This window comes from Pygocentrus nattereri, chromosome 1 (genome assembly GCF_015220715.1).
Source record: "Pygocentrus nattereri isolate fPygNat1 chromosome 1, fPygNat1.pri, whole genome shotgun sequence".
NCBI lineage: Eukaryota > Metazoa > Chordata > Actinopteri > Characiformes > Serrasalmidae > Pygocentrus > Pygocentrus nattereri.
The window spans coordinates 32469850-32490361 of NC_051211.1; the positions used below are offsets into that span (position 1 = coordinate 32469850).

The 20512-nt window shown below is 38.2% G+C and overlaps 1 protein-coding gene across 6 annotated transcripts in view; it reads left to right on the forward strand.

Annotated features, from left to right (window-relative positions):
- magi2a (membrane associated guanylate kinase, WW and PDZ domain containing 2a) overlaps nt 1-20512 on the forward strand; it is a 310258-nt gene that overhangs the window by 161761 nt on the left and 127985 nt on the right. For all 6 annotated transcript variants that reach the window (XM_037541066.1, XM_037541071.1, XM_017707589.2 and 3 more), the window contains exons 3-4: nt 11183-11302; nt 17815-18015. In XM_037541066.1, coding sequence (XP_037396963.1) covers nt 11183-11302; nt 17815-18015 — 321 coding nt within the window. The remainder of the gene's footprint in view (nt 1-11182; nt 11303-17814; nt 18016-20512) is intronic.

Here is a 20512-nt window from a genome sequence, read left to right on the forward strand (position 1 = left end):
TTTGCTTAGATGCTGCTCAGATATTTCTCCTTAGAAAAAGCTGCCAGTAATCTCATGTGTCTCTTCTTGAGTTTTAGGAGACAACTAAATAAAATCACACATTGTGCTTAAATTTGCCAAGATATTAACGTCCTGTTTATCTACTACTAAAAACTCAACTATTTCCCCTTTGAAAGGGCTTCTCAGTTTTGACACATGGAGTAACTGTTATTGTTTTATTTGAGCCATAATATCTGATGCCTCTCTTTTGTCTAATGTTATTCCTCCCAAGGGATTTTAGTAGAGTCACCTCAGGAGGTCTCATCACATTTGAGCAATAGAATTTTCCTCTGGATTCAACCTCTACAGCAGTAGTTCCCAGCCCTGTGTCTGGAGATCTACCCTCAAGAATTCAACAATGATTGAACATGTCCCATCCAGATCATCAATCCACTTAATGAGTTTGATCAGGTTTGGAGTTGAATCCCACAGGAAGATAGATCTTCAGGAGCAGGACTGGTGATCACTGCTGTACAAAACCAGCCTCTACAGGTAACCCATGCAAATTCTGCTTCTACAGAAACCTCATACTAAACTAGCTTAAACAGAAAGACCCTTGCTAAAATGTTCTTGACAGAAATCCCATGCAAAAATCACCTCCACAGAAACCTCTTACAAAACCAGCCTCTATAGGTGTGCAAGTGCAACCTTTTACAGAAACACCATGCAAAACTGGCTTCTGTATTTGAAAGTTTCTTTCAAAGATTCTGAACACATTTGACTGTCAAAGGGTGCTGCGGGAAACCATTCAGTGTCAGCGTGAGGCCAAATTATAAAATGCTGATTTTTTAAAGGGCCAAATTGCCTATGGGGATATTTAAAAAAGGCCTATTGCCAATTTTGAAAAATGAATAATGCCCAATCCTAAGGGAAACCCTGTGGAAAATGGTCCTTCCTGCAAATCTGGTACACTGATTACAGCAGCATGCTCTCCTGTAGAGACTACTCAGGCTACCTGTAAAATGCTCACCACTGATTAGAGACTGTGATAATCAGATACAGAAGGTGAGGTTTTGTTTTTCCTTTTTAACCCATGAAGCCTTTTGTCAACTTTCCTGTTCAGAAAAGCAGAGGTTGGACCCTCATTCAATGCTCTAAACCTCACATTTATGCCTGAGTTTGCAAAACGATACTTTGTTTGCATTTAGCACTGCATAGCACAAAGCAGTCTGGATTGCACAGTAACTCATTTCCATATTCAGCAGTTCAAATGACTTGTTGAGTGCAGTAATGGGCTCGAAGTTCATGCTTCATGTAGAACTGTTTAGTCCGCGTTAAATACTGATATAGGGTGATAAGAGGGATAATTGCTTTGTTGCAAATGAATGCTTTCAGCAGGAGGATGACTGGAATAAAACTTGACAGTTTAACTGATGATGTTACAAATGTGTGTAAAGTTTTTAATAATATAGTTCGATATAGAGCCTCACTTGGACTCTTAGTCTTACTTGAACTCCTAACCGCTTTTGGAAATTCTAATCCTTTTTGACACTTATATTGAACTTCTTTCCCACCCTATTCTACATCTACCAACTGCTATGTGTACCACCATTTTCTAGATCTAAAATCCTGTTTGGGTTCCAACAGGGTTCTGTATTGCCATTCTGTATGTGTCCCACACAGTCATTAGATTAGACTCTAGATCTTTACAGTCTTTCCCACCAGCCGGTGGTGTATCTACTGGACCTTACATCTCAGTTCTTTAGTTTAATCTATTTTGTCTTGCTCGTGTCCTGATGACAATAATCCAAACTGTGCATCCCAGAGGAGGATGGGATCCCCCTTTTGAGTCGTGGTTCTTCCTCATGCTATTAAGTTTTGGAGTTTTCTCTTTTGAGTCTTGGTTCCTCTCAGTGTTACTTCTTATGCTCATAGGCAGCTTTGCTCTTGAGTCTTGGTTCCTCTCAGTAGTTCTTCCTCATGCTCTTAGGGAGTTTAGCTTTGAGTTGTGGTTCTTCTCAATGGTTCTTCTTTCTGCTCTTAGGGAGCTTACTTTTTTAAGGTCTTGATTACTCTCAGCAGTTCTTCCAAATGTCGTTATGTTCTAACTGAAGTTTGGGGGGAAGAATATGCCTGAAATTCCTCCTTTTTCCAATCTAATGCCCTACACATTTCTAATGCCCTACAAAAATCCTCACCCTCTGTTCCTGTGAGAAAGCGTTCACGATCCCCACTGCCACCCCATACCCTCCCTGTTCCTCAGTACTGCATCAGTTCTACTACAGGTATGAGGGGTGGCTGGCCTTCTAGATACAGGCAGAAGCTGCCTAGAACATCAGCCAGGTTCTCAGAGTTGGTTCCTTGGTTCCTCTCAGTTTTTCTTCCTCTGCTCTGCTTCCTTTCTTGCTCTGAGTTTTGCTAGCATGGTCTGCTGTAGCAGTGCTCATTAGGGGTCTTTTAAATTTAACACATTTAAGATAACATCTGCTGTAGTAAATGCTATACAAATAAAAGGATAAAATTATGATAATGTCTAAAAGAGACAGACATATTGCAGAGAGAGAGACAGAGACAGAGAGACAGAGAGACAGAGAGAGAGAGAGAGAGAGAGAGAGAACGAGAGAACTTTTCACCTTATGTGATTTTGTGCTTCTTTGAGCAGCTACTGTGTGTTCTAGCTTTGCCACAACAATCTTTATGCGTCCAGGGTTTTTAAAGAAAACTTCACACTCTCTTCCTCTGAAACACACTCATTTCACACTCTTTCTCACTCTCATTCTCCATTTTGTTTCTCTTTCTCTCCCTTCCCTCTCTCTCTCCATCTCCTGATAAGAGTATATTTTACACACAGAGATTTCCAAGTGATTACAGAGAGTACTACACCACAAACAACCCAGTGTCTAGCATTGTGATGGACCAGTAATCTGTTAGTTTTTTGGTTTGTTTGCAGATGGCCTGTGCTGGGCATTGCTCTTGTAGAGAAAAGCACTCCTTTTATTTTTCTTTTCTTTTTTTTTATCATTCTCTGCAGATTGGTAAACAGGATGTTATTGTACATAGAAAGCATTTCCTGGCTGAGGTAAGGCCAAACTTCACAGCAGTCTGAAGGCCTAGTCCACTTTAGATGTTTCAGTAGGAATTATCCTGCATGACTGTGCAGTTCATTTGAAGTATAAGTATTTTCTATTAAAGCCCCAGGGAAACTACATATGCTTTCTGATTTGGTCAGTCCCTTCAAATTCCAACCTTTTAACATCCAATGCATTAAGTAACTACTGGGCTGTATATTTACGTTTACATAAAATGCAATGTTCGGTAAAATTGTTGGATACTATGATGATGATATAAGAAGCAGTAAAGTGTTATTAAAATCGTTTGCCTCTGACTGGATGTGACCCAAGTACCACTTTTTTGGATGTATAAACAGAAATCTAACTAAACTTTCCTTTAAGCAAATAGCAAAATGCAAAATTACAAAAGCCTTATTTACTACTGTGCATAAAAAAGAAATGAAATACTAACAGCACATTTTTTGTGCATTAAAAGGCTGGAGTAGAGGATGGAGTAGATTTTGACTGTGCACTTGTGTGGTTTTTAGTTAGCTGTTTAGCCAAATGGTTAAGTTACACATGCTCATTATGGGAGAGCAGAGTTCAATCCCAATGTAATGACATCTCTCTGGTGCTGCCCATTTGAGATAACTTGATCATTTCTGTTACTCATACTGCAGTAACGATAAAAATGCAATTTATCGTGCAGCCCTAAGTAACTCGGTGTAGTACAGTGCAGTAGTCTAGTGTATACAAACCTATAGAAAGACTGATTAACTGTATACCAGAGACATTTACAAGACACTTCATGTGAGTTTGGGTTGAGTCGAGGTTCAGGTCTAAATTGAGTCCTTAGTAGAAAATTGCAGTGTTGTCATTTGCTGCAGACATTGTATTATACAAAAAAGCAAAGCCCTTCTAAAAACCAGTTTAGTTTAAAACAGCTTCAAATAAGCTGCCTTTTATTGTAGAAAAACCCTCAGCCAGAAGTGAGGTGGACAATATGGCACAAATATTATATCACATTACTTAATTATTATAAATATTATATCACATTAAAAATTGTGATTTAAAACGTTGGAATGGACAAAATAAAACTTGTAATGCCACACATAAAAGCACAATAATCATAATAATAAAATGAAATCCAATATCCAGGCCTAATTTTGCTGACTTTCTAATGAATTGTGTAGAACTGTACTGATGATATCTACAATATGTTCAGAAAAGCATATTGTGATGTAATTTATCACAATAATAATAAAATATTGTCATATTGCTAACTCCAGAACGAAGTTCTACAAGTACAGTACAAGCAGTAAATGTGATGTTTAAAGGAATGAGGTAAAATAACTTGAAAATATGCTAGCTAGTGAGCTCTAGCTAAAGTTTTAGTAAGTTTTAAAGGTGTGTAATGTGTAACTTACAAATTTAGCAACTGCGTTGGCTAGCATATTTGTAATCCACTTGCTAAAGATCCATTGTTCTATCTGGCGCTCCACGCTGTCCCACACATTGAATTTTAATATTTTTCTTGTTTATTTTTTTTTTACAGTAAATGAAAGGCCTCCTATTTGATCTGTGTTGAACCTGATGCCACTGTAAGCTATGGGATGTGAGCTTTTTGGATTAGCAAAGCATAAAATAACATACTTGAAAATATGACAGAACTGTCAAGCTTCACTGAGCTGTTAGCCTGTATATTTTCTTTAACTGAGTATTAAGCCTTGCCCTCAACAACCGCAAGGCTCGCGTCGTTTGCTGCTTCACTTTAAAATGATGTACAGTATCAGTTTAGGACTGTAGTGTGTAGTGGATTTTAGTGGTGTAGCAGTCTGAAACGCTAGAATGTCAACCAAGCATGTTTATTTGAATATAAGGGGACAACGGTTTTCAGATTGGTCTGGTTAGGCATTTTATCTCTTTTTTTTTAAACAGCACATTTCTATTGTGTTTTTATTCATTTGCTGAATGAGTGTGTAATATAAATTACTTTTGACATCATAGAAACATTTTTAATATTCTGCACCAGGACATATCTTGCATTTCAGAAAAGAGAAGTTTTATGTGCTTTAACGTTCCGCACACGTAGAAAAGGCCAGATTTTCTTGCTTTGGCTCATGGCTCTTTCACAATTATGCATGAACTGTACAGATACCACTTAGAAAAGGAAGAAATGACCTAGAATTGAAGATTGTGCTGAGCCACTGCAAACCAACGTTCAAAGAATTACATGCTTTAATACAAATGAAGCCTGTAGTGTTGGAGAATTCTGTCACCAAAGAAAAGTTCCCACTGGATGGCATGGATAATTATAGCTGTCTAACATCAAAGGTCTGCTTTGAAGTGGTTAGCAGAGGATGGGTGTGAATGTGTGTGTGTACTGGTATGGTCAAAAGGTGTAATGTATTACTGAAGTGGGTTTTGTGCTGGTATCAGAAGACTTTTTCCAGTGAAAAAGCCTAAAGGCATAAATGATAACTGTATTTTTATACCCACACTGTAAGCATTGTTGAGTTCTTACAAGATTTGGTCTAAGCATTGATCAGAGTGCTCTGCAGAAAGTGTTGGTAGTTTAGGGTATGTTTGCTGCACTGATGTGAAGGTGATGACTGGGCTGTAGGGATGGCATTTTGGGTGTTGGGTGTTGATATTGGGTCGATATGAGCTGAAAATGTTGGATGGTATATGGAAGGGTAATTAAGAATGAATCTAAACATGTAACAAATCTGTCCTGAAATAGTCACATTGTGTGTGGGGTAGTAGAGCGTTTGAGAAGTTTTAGCATGATAGTGTACATTTACATGTTAGGCTGCAATATAAGTAAAAGTAAAAGTAATGTATTATAGCATTATTGAGTCAGTCAATACTTGATGTGCGTGCTTCACCGTGTAAAGCCTGAAATCATAATTTTGAAGTCAGAGGTGTTGGGTCAGATTTCACAGAAGGTTTCCGGACCCTGACGTACATCTTTACATATTAGCATCACACACAGACTCAAAAATTGAGACTCAATGTTTGGGTCTCAATTGCAAAATCAACATTACACTTAAAAAGATTTGATGATAACAAGTAGATCATTCACTTAAATCCTTGTAGGACACCAAAGTTTAGTTCTCTTTCAATTCTCTTTCAACATGCTCGCAGTTGTCAGATTCATCTGCTCAGGGAAGAGGTCCAAAGCACAATATGACAAAATGTTCTTCTTCACCTTGCATGCAGTTATACATTTCTACCAGAGAGGTCTCCAAATTCTTATATTCTTATGTCTCCAAATTCCTGAAACTTACATAGTTCAGTTTTAATTGAAGTACTTCAATTAAAATAGCTTTTAAGATTTTTAAAAATTAGTTTGTAAAGAAAAAAATGCCTGATTGGTATAAGCTACACTAAAACTTTCAGCATCAGTATTTGGGGAAAATATGGCATTGAGGCATTTGTGTTGAATTTTTTGAATAGCTGTGAATTGTTGCAAATCACTATGATTTACATTCATAAAGACAGTCCATATCACTGTTGAAGTAGATGCATGTCATTTGCTTGCCTAAGTCGACTAGATTTGCACCAAGAAATAAAGGTGTGATTTGTACCTGAGACCACATTTCAGTTCAGGCTAGGGCTGACTACTGCAGTGAATAGCACTTTTGCCTCACAGCAAGAAGGGTCTGTGTTCGATTCCCCAGCTGGGTCCTTTCTTTGTGGAGTTTGCATGTTCTCCCTGTGTCTGAGTGAGTTTCCTCCAGTCAGTCACACGTTAGGTGTGAATGTATGTGTGATTGTGCATGTCTGTGTGTCTGCCCTGTGATAGATTGGTGACCTGTCCAGGGTCCTATTTTCTGCGATCAATAAAAACAGCATTTTATTTATGTTTAGTTAGAGTTTACCATTATTTTTTATTATATTATTAAATGCATCACCACTCATACAATCTTTGTTGTAGTACATGCTCATTGTTGGGATTATAATTAGTAATTAGATCTAGGTATTATTTCATGTTTCTGCATCTTGAAAGATTCACACTGAGAGGAGACGTGCTTAGGTCTTGTAGAGAGAAAGCCCTGGCTGAGATGGGTCTACTACCCATTAAAAGACTGATTAATCGACAAATTGAGCTTTAAGACAATGTTGGCAAGCAATTTAACGCTCTTAGCAGATTCATTTTCCCTTCATTCCGTTATTACACGCTTGGCCGGCCCGGCGGCGCTGGTCAGGATGTCACGGCACAGCAGGGAGGAGCTGTTCCATTTACTCTCGTCCACTCTAAGCCATCATTTCTGCCAAGCTGAAGGGTGATTGGGCCTGGCACAGAGTGACAGGCTGATGGGGTTGTTTTGGCTGCTGAGGTGAAGATGTGTGTATGTAGAAGTACTGCCCCTGGAGGGTCACAGATCTGCACTGCTAGGATCAGGGCCACCATATGTTTGTGGTTATTGATTGTTATATTCTTAATATCAGGTATACAAATTTCGACTAGCATGGAATGTATGTTTTGCATAATCTTTGAACATCAAGTCTTATGCTAAAGATGCTTGAATTTTTTTTGTTTGCCAAAGGAAACAAATTTCCAATATTAACTGACTGAATCAATTCTGAGACAGAATTATTGGTAAACATGAGAGAGAATCTTAAGCCAGAAAATAATTAACCTACATTCCCATGCAGTAAAAATGAGCCAAGCATGAAGGTTTTAACGGTCATAAGAACAAATAATTAAATGAATAGATGAAGTAACTTAGTATGGAAAAGCTATTCCCTTTGAATTCTTTAAATGTTGAGGTCTTATGGGTGAACTTGCAGGCAACCTTTAACAGAAAGAAAGAGTCAATATTGTTCCACTCAGCATTGATGGCTGTTTAAAAGCATTGCCAAGCTAGTTTGTGTTTAATGTGAGACCAGATATTCTCTACAGGGTTTAAAACTGGATTCTGTCCAGCCCAAAACCATCAGTAAAAACCATTCTGAGCTTGGCCTATTTTTTGCATGGGAGTGTATGCCGGTTATCAGCTTGATGTTATGACAGTATGATAGAAACCCAACCCTTCTAACCTACAGAATTATATATTGATGAGATTGCTGAGTGAATAATTGCATATTGATTTTATATTGAGTACAGATCAATATTGAATTTGCGTGGCTGCTTTATCTTCTCTCAGCAAATTTGCTCATGCACTCTGTTTCTCTATGTGTGTTTTTGATGTATAATTATATATTGAGTACACATCAATATTGTGTCTGGATCACTCTAGCATATGTGAGCATGTTGCTTAGACATTTTGTGTGGTTTGGGTTTGTGTGTGTGTGACATCAGGTCATTGATGTAACTGTTACTGATGAGATTACTGAGTATGCAGTTATATATTAACTATATATTGAATACAATAACAATTTTGAGTAGCACCTGTTGGTGTGTGTGTGTGTGTGTGATGGGGTGAATTGTGGTGGCAGCAGGTCATTAGAGCGTGTACCGTTTTCTACTCTCCTGAAAGCTCTGTCAAACATGTGTGTGCTCTTTCTCAGTTAGCAGCAATTAGCCAGACCTCTGGAGTTACACACCAGCTAATTGGCACTCAGCTCTATCCCCACACCAACCTGCGTTTACACCTCTGTTTAGCATGCTAACCCCACAGCAGGAACACACACACACACACACACACACACACACACACACACATACACACGGGAGTGACATTGATTCTGAAGTCAATACAGTAGAAAATGATTTCAGTTCAATGTATGGATGTGTGTTTTAGGAGCTGGTGCATGAGTTACTTTCAGTCATGAAAGAAGCATGAATTGTAATTTTTTCCCTTCCATATGGTGATGTATTACTGAGTGAGACAGGGTATTGGGGAGAGACGCTGAGCATTGTCTCTCAGTGGTAGATGGCGGTGGTGGGAGGGAGAGGTGAAAAATTAAATTGTTGGTTAATATTATTTTTCTACATGCCTTGCTAAGAGGTGTTGAATCAACCATATAAAAATTGGGTATAATCTGTCGTACAAACCCAGTTGTGGTCTGTTGAGTTCACAACTCAAGTTTCAGCGAGTGGCAAGCTGCATTCTGCATGTTACAACAGCGTAGCTTCATAGAAATCACATGCAGGTGCTGGACTGGTCTCCCATTGACAATGCATGCTGCATTATTGAATGCAATATGCCACAATAAAGACCCCAGACTGCTGAGCAGCTGAAGTGTCATATCAAGCAATAATGGAGAAGATTCCATTTTCACAACTACGACAATTAATCTCATCAGTTTCTAAGCAATTGCTAAAATTTGTTAAAAGGAAAGGTGATGTAACACAGTGATAAACACACCCCTGTCTGAAGCTAATTTACATCATTGCTCTCTGTTTATATTAATATTTTTTCTTCTGTCCTACTGTTTTTTTAAAAATTGGTTTTGTAGTAGTATTTAAATCTGCACTTGTTTATGGACAAAATGCTATGATTTGGCCATTTAAAAAGAACCAAAAAAGTGTTATTTTTACTGTCTACTGCATAAATAGCTCCTTTCCTGATTATTGTCTTCAGAAAGTCTAGATTAGATCAATCCAGTGTGTTAGATTAGGGTTGGACGTCAAACTTTCAGGAAGGTAGATCTCCAAGAGGAGAGTTGGTGACCGCTGGTGTTGGTGTCAGCGTCTCTCTACAAAGCTTGGGCTTCCCCAAGGCTCTACTTTACCATCTGAAATGAAGAAAGCAGTGCTCTGTTCTCTCACGATAAGAACATTCCAGATAAAAAGGTTGAAAAAAGGTTGAGTTGTTAAATGCAGAGGTGTGTTGAGATCTAAGCCTGAACATCTGGGTTCTGATTGGCTGTGTTTTCCTCATCTGGGCCGAGATTGCATCATAAACCCTGCTTTTATTCCGCAGTTGCTGGCAGGTGTCTCTGTCACTTCAACTCTCTCTCCCTACTTCTTTTGCTCCTTTTCTTTCTCCTTCAAAGAACTCATCTTGACTGACAGATTGTCAGCAAACGGCTCTATCAGAGTGTGGAAGAATTAAGGGAGCTAATTTCACATTCGCACGCTCACATCCACTTAGACTCACACACAAACACACACACACACACACACACACACACACACACACACACACGCTCTGTTTACCTCAAAATTACTTTAATGATAGAAACAGAAGCCTTATATGTAATTATATATATGTGTGTGTGTGTGTGTGTGTGTGTGTGTGTGTGTGTGTGTGTGTGTGTATGCACACACACACATATATAATGTGCAAGTTTTAGTTTTTGCTCCCAGCTTAGCATTAATTATGCATTTAATGTGTAGAACTGTGTTCCTTGTTGAGGATGTGTGCTAATTTTACCTGGTTATCTCACCAGAGGTGCCCAAACTAATTGAAAATAAGTTAACGTATTCTGCTAATTTAGTGCTGTTTCTGTTTATTTGCTGAATTTAATATATTAGGGGAAAGATAAATAGCAAATGTGGCATGTGCCCAGACGTTGGCATAAGACTGTAACACCAAAAAATGGGCTTCAATTTAAATGAATATGAAATATGAAATTATTACTAGCACTGTTACTGTTTACTGTTCATAACAGTATAAACATGGGATGTCCTAGCGCCTCACTTTTTAAAAGATGCTAATACAGTTATTCAAATGCAACCACTTTTTTACTAGGATTCTGACATTCAGCAACATTTTCTTATTTGTGATTTTTGGGAGTCTTTGCACACTCAAGAGCACAAAGGTGCGATAATTCTCTAGTCTGAAAACACATCTTGAATCTGATGTGACCTTTTTCTTAGGACCTTTCTCAAGAACAAATTTAAGAAGGTAAATGTTAGTGAATGAGGCCCCCTGAGTGTAAACGTTGGAATCCATCCTTAATTTAATACAATTTTCATGTAAGCTGTATGCTAATTGTTTACATGGCATTTAAATAAACATCAGTGAATACATTTTTCACGCTACTTATGGTTTGTGTGTGCTGAAGTTCAAAGGTTTATGATAACTGTTGATGTAGATAATATTAGCTGAGAGGACATTAAAGTGTTACCATTATAATTCCAGTATGATTTACAGTATGATTATCATCATATTCTGATATATCATTAAACACCTAGTACTTTTTCCTTTCTGTTTTTGGATTCCAGTTTTATTTCTTGCTCTCTTTTCTCTCTCTAGGTACAACTAGGCAGCCTAAAGAAGGAGAAGTCCCGGGAGTGGACTATAACTTTGTATCTGTGGAGCGTTTTATGGAACTTGAGAGAAGTGGGGCATTGCTAGAGAGTGGAACATATGAAGGTATGCTACAGATTTTATTCACACAGGAAATGGTCATTTATTTTTTGCCCATAGGTTAATGTTCTGCACTGACATTCTTTGATGGAAAGCTGCACAATCCCTACCATCTTCAATACGAACACCTACTTTGTGCTTCCACTCATTGGCCACTTTATTAGAAACACCTACTTTGTGCTTCTACTCACTGGTCACTTTAATAGAATCACCTACTTTGTGGTTCTACTCATTGGCTACTTTATCAGAAGAAAATCTACCTTGTACATGCAGTCACTGGCCAGTTTATTAGAAACTCCTACTTTGTATGTCCACTCACTTACCTTATAGCCCACAGTATTTAGTAATAAACAATGTTTTCCATATATTGTCTATTAATCTGATTGACTTTTCTAAATAGAGTTTTTAGGCCTAAATCTGCCACAACGATGTCGCTGACCCTGAATATTTCAGGGTCTCTGTTACACACCTCTATCCTGTTCTCCCATTCACTGTCCACTTTATGAGCTCCACCTATCTTATAGGTAGGGGTACAATTGCAGACTGCAGCCCATGTGTAATTTATCACTGATGTTTCTAACCACAGGATCACCGTTGTCCAGATATTATTTGGAAGGTGGGTCATTCTCAGCACTGCAATGATTCCGACATGGTAGTGGTCATAGTAGTGTGACAGCTGCTGGTATCAGACACAGACATCAGATCAGGGTTTTTATACACGTCACTGTCACTGCTAAATCGAGAGTGGTAAAACATCTCAACAGGAGCAGCTCGGTGGTCAGAAACTCCCATAGCCAATTTTAGGTCAATTTAGTGGTAGATTTGTGATGCGATGTCCTGTTTTTTTCTCCTGGTGTTTGATTTTTCTTGGAATTTTTTCTGCTGCTGATACAAAATGCTGAGGCACAGAAGGAGAGAATCATTTCTTGAAACCACTTTTCATAACTTGCTTGTAGAAAGTTTCTAGTTTCTTTTCATTGTAATGTCTTGTACTGTAATGGAAAACATGCTGAACAGCTGTTTAATTTTGGAGTATTTGCAACAGAGGTGTACATTTTTAGCTTTTGGAAAGATTCTATTTAAATTGATTATTATTCTTTGGAAATTATCCATTGTATCATGAAGGATTTACACCTTCAACCCCTTCAGCAGGCTACCCTGGACAGAGCCTGTAGCAAACTCACAGATAAACCAACAAACTGCAAAGTAGAGGGAAGTGGAAGGCTCCTGTTTCCCATGAGAGTCTCCACTGTAACAAGAATCCACAAGCTATATGAATGAGAGCAAGAGGCTACAATCATGAAGAAGTTGGAATGATTGACTGTGTGCACTCCTGTGCAAAAAAAATGTGCCTAGCCCAAGACGATTCTTACTGATGCTTTGGCCAGAGAACAGATTTAAACTCTATAGAGAATATTTGGTCTCACATTTAACACAAACTAGGTGTTTTTCAAACAAGGTTGATATCAATCCTGAGTGGAACAACACTGATTATGCTTTCTGTAAAAGACTTGCTGCAAATTAACACACAAAACCTCAACATCTAATGAAATCACTGAGAAAAGCTTTCCCATATTGTTACTTTATCTATTTGTTTAATGATTCATTGTAAATGGCATTAAAAGATTAATATTTTAGGCTTGGCACGTTTTTGGCCGCTGCCTTCTCTGAGTTCACTTAAGATTGACTGAGGCAAGGTAGAAAAGTGTCCTGTGGTCTGACGAATCAAAATTTTAAATTATTTTTGGAAATCATGTGTCCTCCAGGCTCACGACCACTCAGCTTATTATCAGTGCACAGTTCATAACCAGTACTCATGATGGTATAGGGGTGCATTATTGCAAATGACATGGGGGATGTGCACATCTGTGAAGGCACCATAGATGCTGAACATTAATGCTATACAGGTTTTGGCAACATATGCTGCCATCAAGATGACGTCGTTTTCAGCGAAGGCCTTGATTATTTCAGCAAGACAATATCAAACTACATTCTGCACATATTGTAAAAGAGTCCGAGTGCTAACCTGGCCCGCCTGCAATCCAGACCTAACACCCATTGAAAACTCACATTATGAAACTATGAAAAATATGACAAAGGAGACTCTGAACCAATAAGCAGCTGAAATGCTATATCCAGCAAGATACAGGAAGACAATTCACTTTCAAAACTATAGCAATTGATCTCCTCAGTTTTCAAACACTTAGTATTGTTTAAAGAAGAGGTGATGCAACACAGTGGTAAACATGCCCCTGTGCCAACTTTTTTGGACCGTATCAAATTCAAAATGGGATAATATATGCATATCGCTGCTGTCTGAACAAAACCCTCATATCTCCATTTTGGCCATTTTGCAGTTTTTGACATCATTTGAAAATACCTGTTGCTCTTTACATTGTGTGTACATTTCATGAATTGCCAAAAATTACTTGGAAAAAAATCTGGTTCCATGGACTTACATTAAAAGTAAAGTAAGTTGTTTACCTCCCCTCGTAAAGTTGTCATTTTTGAGATATGAGGTTTTGCTCTGACAGCAGTGATATATGTGCATATTTGGTGCAAAAATCTGCCAGTTATGGTCATGCATGCCTAATGTTCACACACACTAACAAATACAAACACACACACACATATAAACACATTCAGTACTGTGCAAAATTCAGAGACCACCCTTCATTTATTTAACGTCCAGTTAAAATACCCATTAAGTACAAGTAATTCATTTTCATGAGATATTTCTGAGATTAGATATAATATATATTGCATATCTGTCAAGAAGCTGCTGATTTTCTCAGAACAATGGACCGGCCACCCCAGACCCCAGACCTCAACATCCCTGCAGATATCTATGAAAAACTGAAAGAAAGTCTCCTGAAAGGAATGGAAGATGTAATAAGACCAAAGGATGGACACAGTAACTACTTACTGAGGTTGTTGAGGCTTCTGTGTAAGTCTCTGTAGAATATATGTTTTCTGACACAAAAATTAATACCTTGTAATAAATGGTGGGTTTGACTGGGAATGAAATAAATGAAGGCTGATCTCTGACAGTAATGTAAAGCCTCACCTTCTCCAACACACATTTTCAAAATGTATCTCTACACTTTTCATAAAAAGGTGTAGAAGGTCAGTAAAGGAGGACCTTGCAAGCTCTTGAAGATCTTTTTTATACTACTGAAGTGTACACACACACACACACACAGACACACTTGCACACATGCATCAAAAGCTGCTGTGTTAAGGGCAGCTCAGGTGTTGGTTGAAGCCTGCAAAAGTGCTGCTGGGGTTTTGAGCTGAGATAAGAGATGAGCTAGCCATGCTGAGAGAAAAACACACACATTCCCTGCAGTTCTTTGCTGCACTCTTGGTCAAAAACGTACATGATTTATTGGGTTTTTTATATTCCAAACCACACATTACTTATTCAAACACTGGATTATGTAAGCAATATGATTTTATGTATCTCTAAGTTCACGTCACCACACCTGTCCTTACTATATAGATCGTTCTTCCAAAGTTTTGTGTTCCCTGTAACAGTGTTCTATATAGTTCTCTAATGTAGTGAATAGTGATTAGGGGACCATTTGTGTTCCCTGTAACAGTGTTCTATATAGTGCTCTAATGTAGGGAATAGTGATTAGGGGACCATTTGTGTTCCCTGTAACAGTGTTCTATATAGTGCTCTAATGTAGGGAATAGTGATTAGGGGACCATTTGTGTTCCCTGTAACAGTGTTCTATATAGTGATATAATGTAGGGAATAGTGATTAGGGGACTATTTGTGTTCCCTGTAACAGTGTTCTATATAGTGCTCTAATGTAGGGAATAGTGATTAGGGGACCATTTGTGTTCCCTGTAACAGTGTTCTATATAGTGATATAATGTAGGGAATAGTGATTAGGGGACCATTTGTGTTCCCTGTAACAGTGTTCTATATAGTGCTATAATGTAGGGAATAGTGATTAGGGGACCATTTGTGTTCCCTGTAACAGTGTTCTATATAGTGCTATAATGTAGGGAATAGTGATTAGGGGACTATTTGTGTTCCCTGTAACAGTGTTCTATATAGTGCTCTAATGTAGGGAATAGTGATTAGGGGACCATTTGTGTTCCCTGTAACAGTGTTCTATATAGTGATATAATGTAGTGAATAGTGATTAGGGGACCATTTGTGTTCCCTGTAACAGTGTTCTATATAGTGCTCTAATGTAGTGAATAGTGATTAGAGGACTATTTGTGTTCCCTGTAACAGTGTTCTATATAGTGCTCTAATGTAGGGAATAGTGATTAGGGGACCATTTGTGTTCCCTGTAACAGTGTTCTATATAGTGCTCTAATGTAGTGAATAGTGATTAGGGGACTAGTTGTGTTCCCTGTAACAGTGTTCTATATAGTGCTATAATGTAAGGAATAGTGATTAGGGGACTATTTGTGTTCCCTGTAACAGTGTTCTATATAGTGCTATAATGTAGTGAATAGTGATTAGGGGACTATTTGTGTTCCCTGTAACAGTGTTCTATATAGTGCTATAATGTAGTGAATAGTGATTAGGGGACCATTTGTGTTCCCTGTAACAGTGTTCTATATAGTGCTCTAATGTAGTGAATAGTGATTAGGGGACTATTTGTGTTCCCTGTAACAGTGTTCTATATAGTGCTCTAATGTAGGGAATAGTGATTAGGGGACTATTTGTGTTCCCTGTAACAGTGTTCTATATAGTGCTCTAATGTAGTGAATAGTGATTAGGGGACTATTTGTGTTCCCTGTAACAGTGTTCTATATAGTGCTATAATGTAGGGAATAGTGATTAGGGGACTATTTGTGTTCCCTGTAACAGTGTTCTATATAGTGCTCTAATGTAGGGAATAGTGATTAGGGGACCATTTGTGTTCCCTGTAACAGTGTTCTATATAGTGATATAATGTAGGGAATAGTGATTAGGGGACCATTTGTGTTCCCTGTAACAGTGTTCTATATAGTGATATAATGTAGGGAATAGTGATTAGGGGACCATTTGTGTTCCCTGTAACAGTGTTCTATATAGTGCTCTAATGTAGGGAATAGTGATTAGGGGACCATTTGTGTTCCCTGTAACAGTGTTCTATATAGTGCTATAATGTAGGGAATAGTGATTAGGGGACTATTTGTGTTCCCTGTAACAGTGTTCTATATAGTGCTATAATGTAGTGAATAGTGATTAGAGGACTATTTGTGTTCCCTGTAACAGTGTTCTATATAGTGCTATAATGTAGTGAATAGTGATTAGAGGACCATTTGTGTTCCCTGTGACAGTGTTCTATATAGTGCTCTAATGTAGGGAATAGTGATTAGAGGACCATTTGTGTTCCCTGTAACAGTGTTCTATATAGTGATATAATGTAGGGAATAGTGATTAGGGGACCATTTGTGTTCCCTGTAACAGTGTTCTATATAGTGCTCTAATGTAGGGAATAGTGATTAGGGGACCATTTGTGTTCCCTGTAACAGTGTTCTATATAGTGATATAATGTAGGGAATAGTGATTAGGGGACCATTTGTGTTCCCTGTAACAGTGTTCTATATAGTGATATAATGTAGGGAATAGTGATTAGGGGACCATTTGTGTTCCCTGTAACAGTGTTCTATATAGTGCTATAATGTAGGGAATAGTGATTAGGGGACCATTTGTGTTCCCTGTAACAGTGTTCTATATAGTGCTCTAATGTAGGGAGTAGTGATTAGGGGACCATTTGTGTTCCCTGTAACAGTGTTCTATATAGTGATATAATGTAGGGAATAGTGATTAGGGGACCATTTGTGTTCCCTGTAACAGTGTTCTATATAGTGATATAATGTAGGGAATAGTGATTAGAGGACCATTTGTGTTCCCTGTAACAGTGTTCTATATAGTGATATAATGTAGGGAATAGTGATTAGGGGACCATTTGTGTTCCCTGTAACAGTGTTCTATATAGTGATATAATGTAGGGAATAGTGATTAGGGGACCATTTGTGTTCCCTGTAACAGTGTTCTATATAGTGATATAATGTAGGGAATAGTGATTAGGGGACCATTTGTGTTCCCTGTAACAGTGTTCTATATAGTGATATAATGTAGGGAATAGTGATTAGGGGACCATTTGTGTTCCCTGTAACAGTGTTCTATATAGTGATATAATGTAGGGAATAGTGATTAGGGGACCATTTGTGTTCCCTGTAACAGTGTTCTATATAGTGCTCTAATGTAGTGAATTTTTGACAGTGCAGTTTGTGATTGGCCTCCAATGTCCTGGCCTGTGACTGGTTGGTTGATTTTTTTTTTTTTTATCTGCCGTGTGATTAATTGTAATTGGCTTATTATGTTACCAGGGTTATGATTTTTGTTTTACACATGCCCTAGCATGTGACTGGTTAGGTATGTTTAATAATACCTTTCACTCACTTCCTGGCATGTAATTTGTTATGACTGTTACTACTGAATGCTACTTGAGTTTAGCTTGGTGCTTTTGACTCATTTACTGGCCTCTGACTGATTGCAGATAACTATTACGGCACGCCAAAGCCTCCGGCGGAGCCCAACGCTCTGCTGCTGAACTTCCCAGGCTCCGCCCCCAACACAGACGGCAAACGCAGACGCAACAAATCCGTCAGCAACATGGAGAAGGCAGGGATTGACCCTCCGGAGGAGGAAGAAGAGGAGAGGCCTGTCGTCAATGGCAACGGAACCACCATCACACCAGGTAGGAGATGCTGAAGTGATTGGATAGAGAGCAAGTGAACAAGTGAAAGCAAAGGACAAGGAGGGGAAAGGAGATTTTACAGAGTGAATGAGTCACTTATCAGTAAAGCACAGCCTCTTTGAATGAGTCTAACTCATGTGTAGTCAGTTAGTGGTGTCACAGGCTTTGGCTTTAGGTTTTTTTTTTTGTTTTTTTTTTTTTAAAGAAAAATAAGCTCCAAGGAGAAAGCTTCACTAAATAAACAATAAATCATCGGTGTCACTGATGCAATATTTTAGTATATTGGTAAACTCAAATTTGACTTGGTAATAAATCAGTGCTGTCACAGTCAATTATATCAGTAATACGTTTTTTTACAGTAATCAATTTTTTTAAGGACAGAAACTATAACAAATCAGGCACAGCCTTTCAAAGATACCAAATAAATTACTCAATTATCAAAAATGTCTTTAGACTAGAGACTGCACTTGGACTGTCAACAAATTCCAGAATCCAAAAAGAAACAAAATATTTAAACATCAGAGAATATCATCGAAGTAGTAGTATTAGTAATAGTAGTAGTGGTAGTAATAACAGTAGTTGTAGTAGTAGTAGCAGTAGTCGCAGTAGTAGTGGTAGTAGTATTTGTAATAGTAGTAGTTGTACTAATAGTAGTGGTAGTAGTAACAGTAGTAGTAGTAGTGGTGGGAGTAGTATTAGTAGTAGTAGTAATAACAGTAGTAGTGGTAGTAATAGTAGTAATGGTAGTAGTAATAACAGTAGTAGTGATAGTAGTAGTAGTAGTGGTGGTAGTAGTAACAGTAGTAGTAGCTGTAGTTTTGGTAATAGTAGTAGTGGTAGTAGTAGTAGTGGTAGTAATAACAGTAGTGGTAGTAGTAACAGTAGTAGTGGTAGTAGTATTAGTAGTGGTAGTAGTGGTAGTAGTAACAACAATAATAGTAGTAACAGTAGTAGTGGTAGTAATAGTAGTAGTAGTGGTAGTAGTTGTAGTGATAGTAGTACTAGTAGTAGTAATAGTGATAGTAGAAGTGTAATCTACTGTTTTAAAATACAGTGCTTCTAAATTTTAGACTTTTTGGGTTGTATATGACCACAAAGCAGTCTGTGCTATCTGTATTTTTTTTTCTTCAATACCTAGATTTGTCACCAAATATTTGTTAACAGAACTCAAAAACCATGAGAATGAGAAATTATTTGAGTACAGTGTTGTTTTGTTGAGATAGGAACTTTATTTGCCTACATTTGAGTATTATTTCACCTAATGGTAGTTTTTACAGGTAAAGGTTTGAACAATTTCAAAGCAACTCTGTCCAGCTTATTAGTCTCAGTTCTGAAGGATTATCGTGAAATGGCTGACTTTGTTTTGCTGACTAAAATACTGACCCCAGTGTTGGAGAGTGAGATGGAGGGAGTGCTATTGCAAGGTGTTAGTCAGTCTATCACAAATTAAAACATCCAGCAGGAGTGTGTTCTTTCCCCCCGCTGTAATTTTCAGGCCAGTTACCTGCTGCATCATGTAACCTAGCAACCATTTCCACTCTGCATCACCACACGGTAACCAGCGTTGTTAGAGCGATAGCCTAGCAACCGGCTCAGCAACATGTCGTCACATGCTTCTCGTTCTTCATCCTGTTTGTTTATGCAGGAATAGAGAGAGAGAGAGAGAGAGAGAGAGAGAGAGAGAGAATGACAAAGGAAGATAGAAGGAGAAAAATGGAGACAGAAAAAGAGAGAAAGAAACAAGAGTACTGAAGTGAGGGCCTTATGGCCATCCATCATTTTGATTTAAGGAGAAAGAGAAAAGGGGGGAAAGAAAGAGTGAGTTATCTCTAGAAACATTCCAGCTGAGTCTCTGTTTTATTTTTCTCTCTCTTTGTCTCTGTTTCCCTTCCTTTCACTCTTTCTGCTTCTCTCTCACTCTCTCATGCCTCTCCTTTGGGATGCGCAACCACCATAACTCAAACTAGGACACATCACTCACTCCCTCCCTCTCTTTATCGCTCTGTCTCTCTCCTTAGTTGCTCTCCTTCTCCCTTCCTGCCCTCTTCCTCATGTCTGTCACTCACTCGCTCTCTTTTTCAATCTCTTTCTCTCCACACTCTTTTACTCTGGCTCGCCAACTTTATCTTTCTCCTCCTGTCCCTTGTTCTTGTTTCTGCCTCTTTCTCTCTTCATTTGAATCAGTGTCCTCAGCTCCACTTTTCTTTAGATCTAGCTTCTATAATCCTCTCCTCCAATTCTCTCAGTAAATCTATCTCTCTCCTCCATCGCTCTCTGTCTTATCCACTTTCTCTCTCCATCTCTCTCAGTCGCTCCCCACTGCTGCTGCCTCTATAGTAGATGAGAAATACACCTATAGTGTTATTACTTAAAGTCGAGTTGTATTATTTTAATTTTTCTACTGATTTTTCATAATTTCTATATGATTAAATAGTAAAGATTCAGAGTGGAGTTCAGACTTGTAATAGAGTACCCTGCTGAAGAAAGACCATTAGAG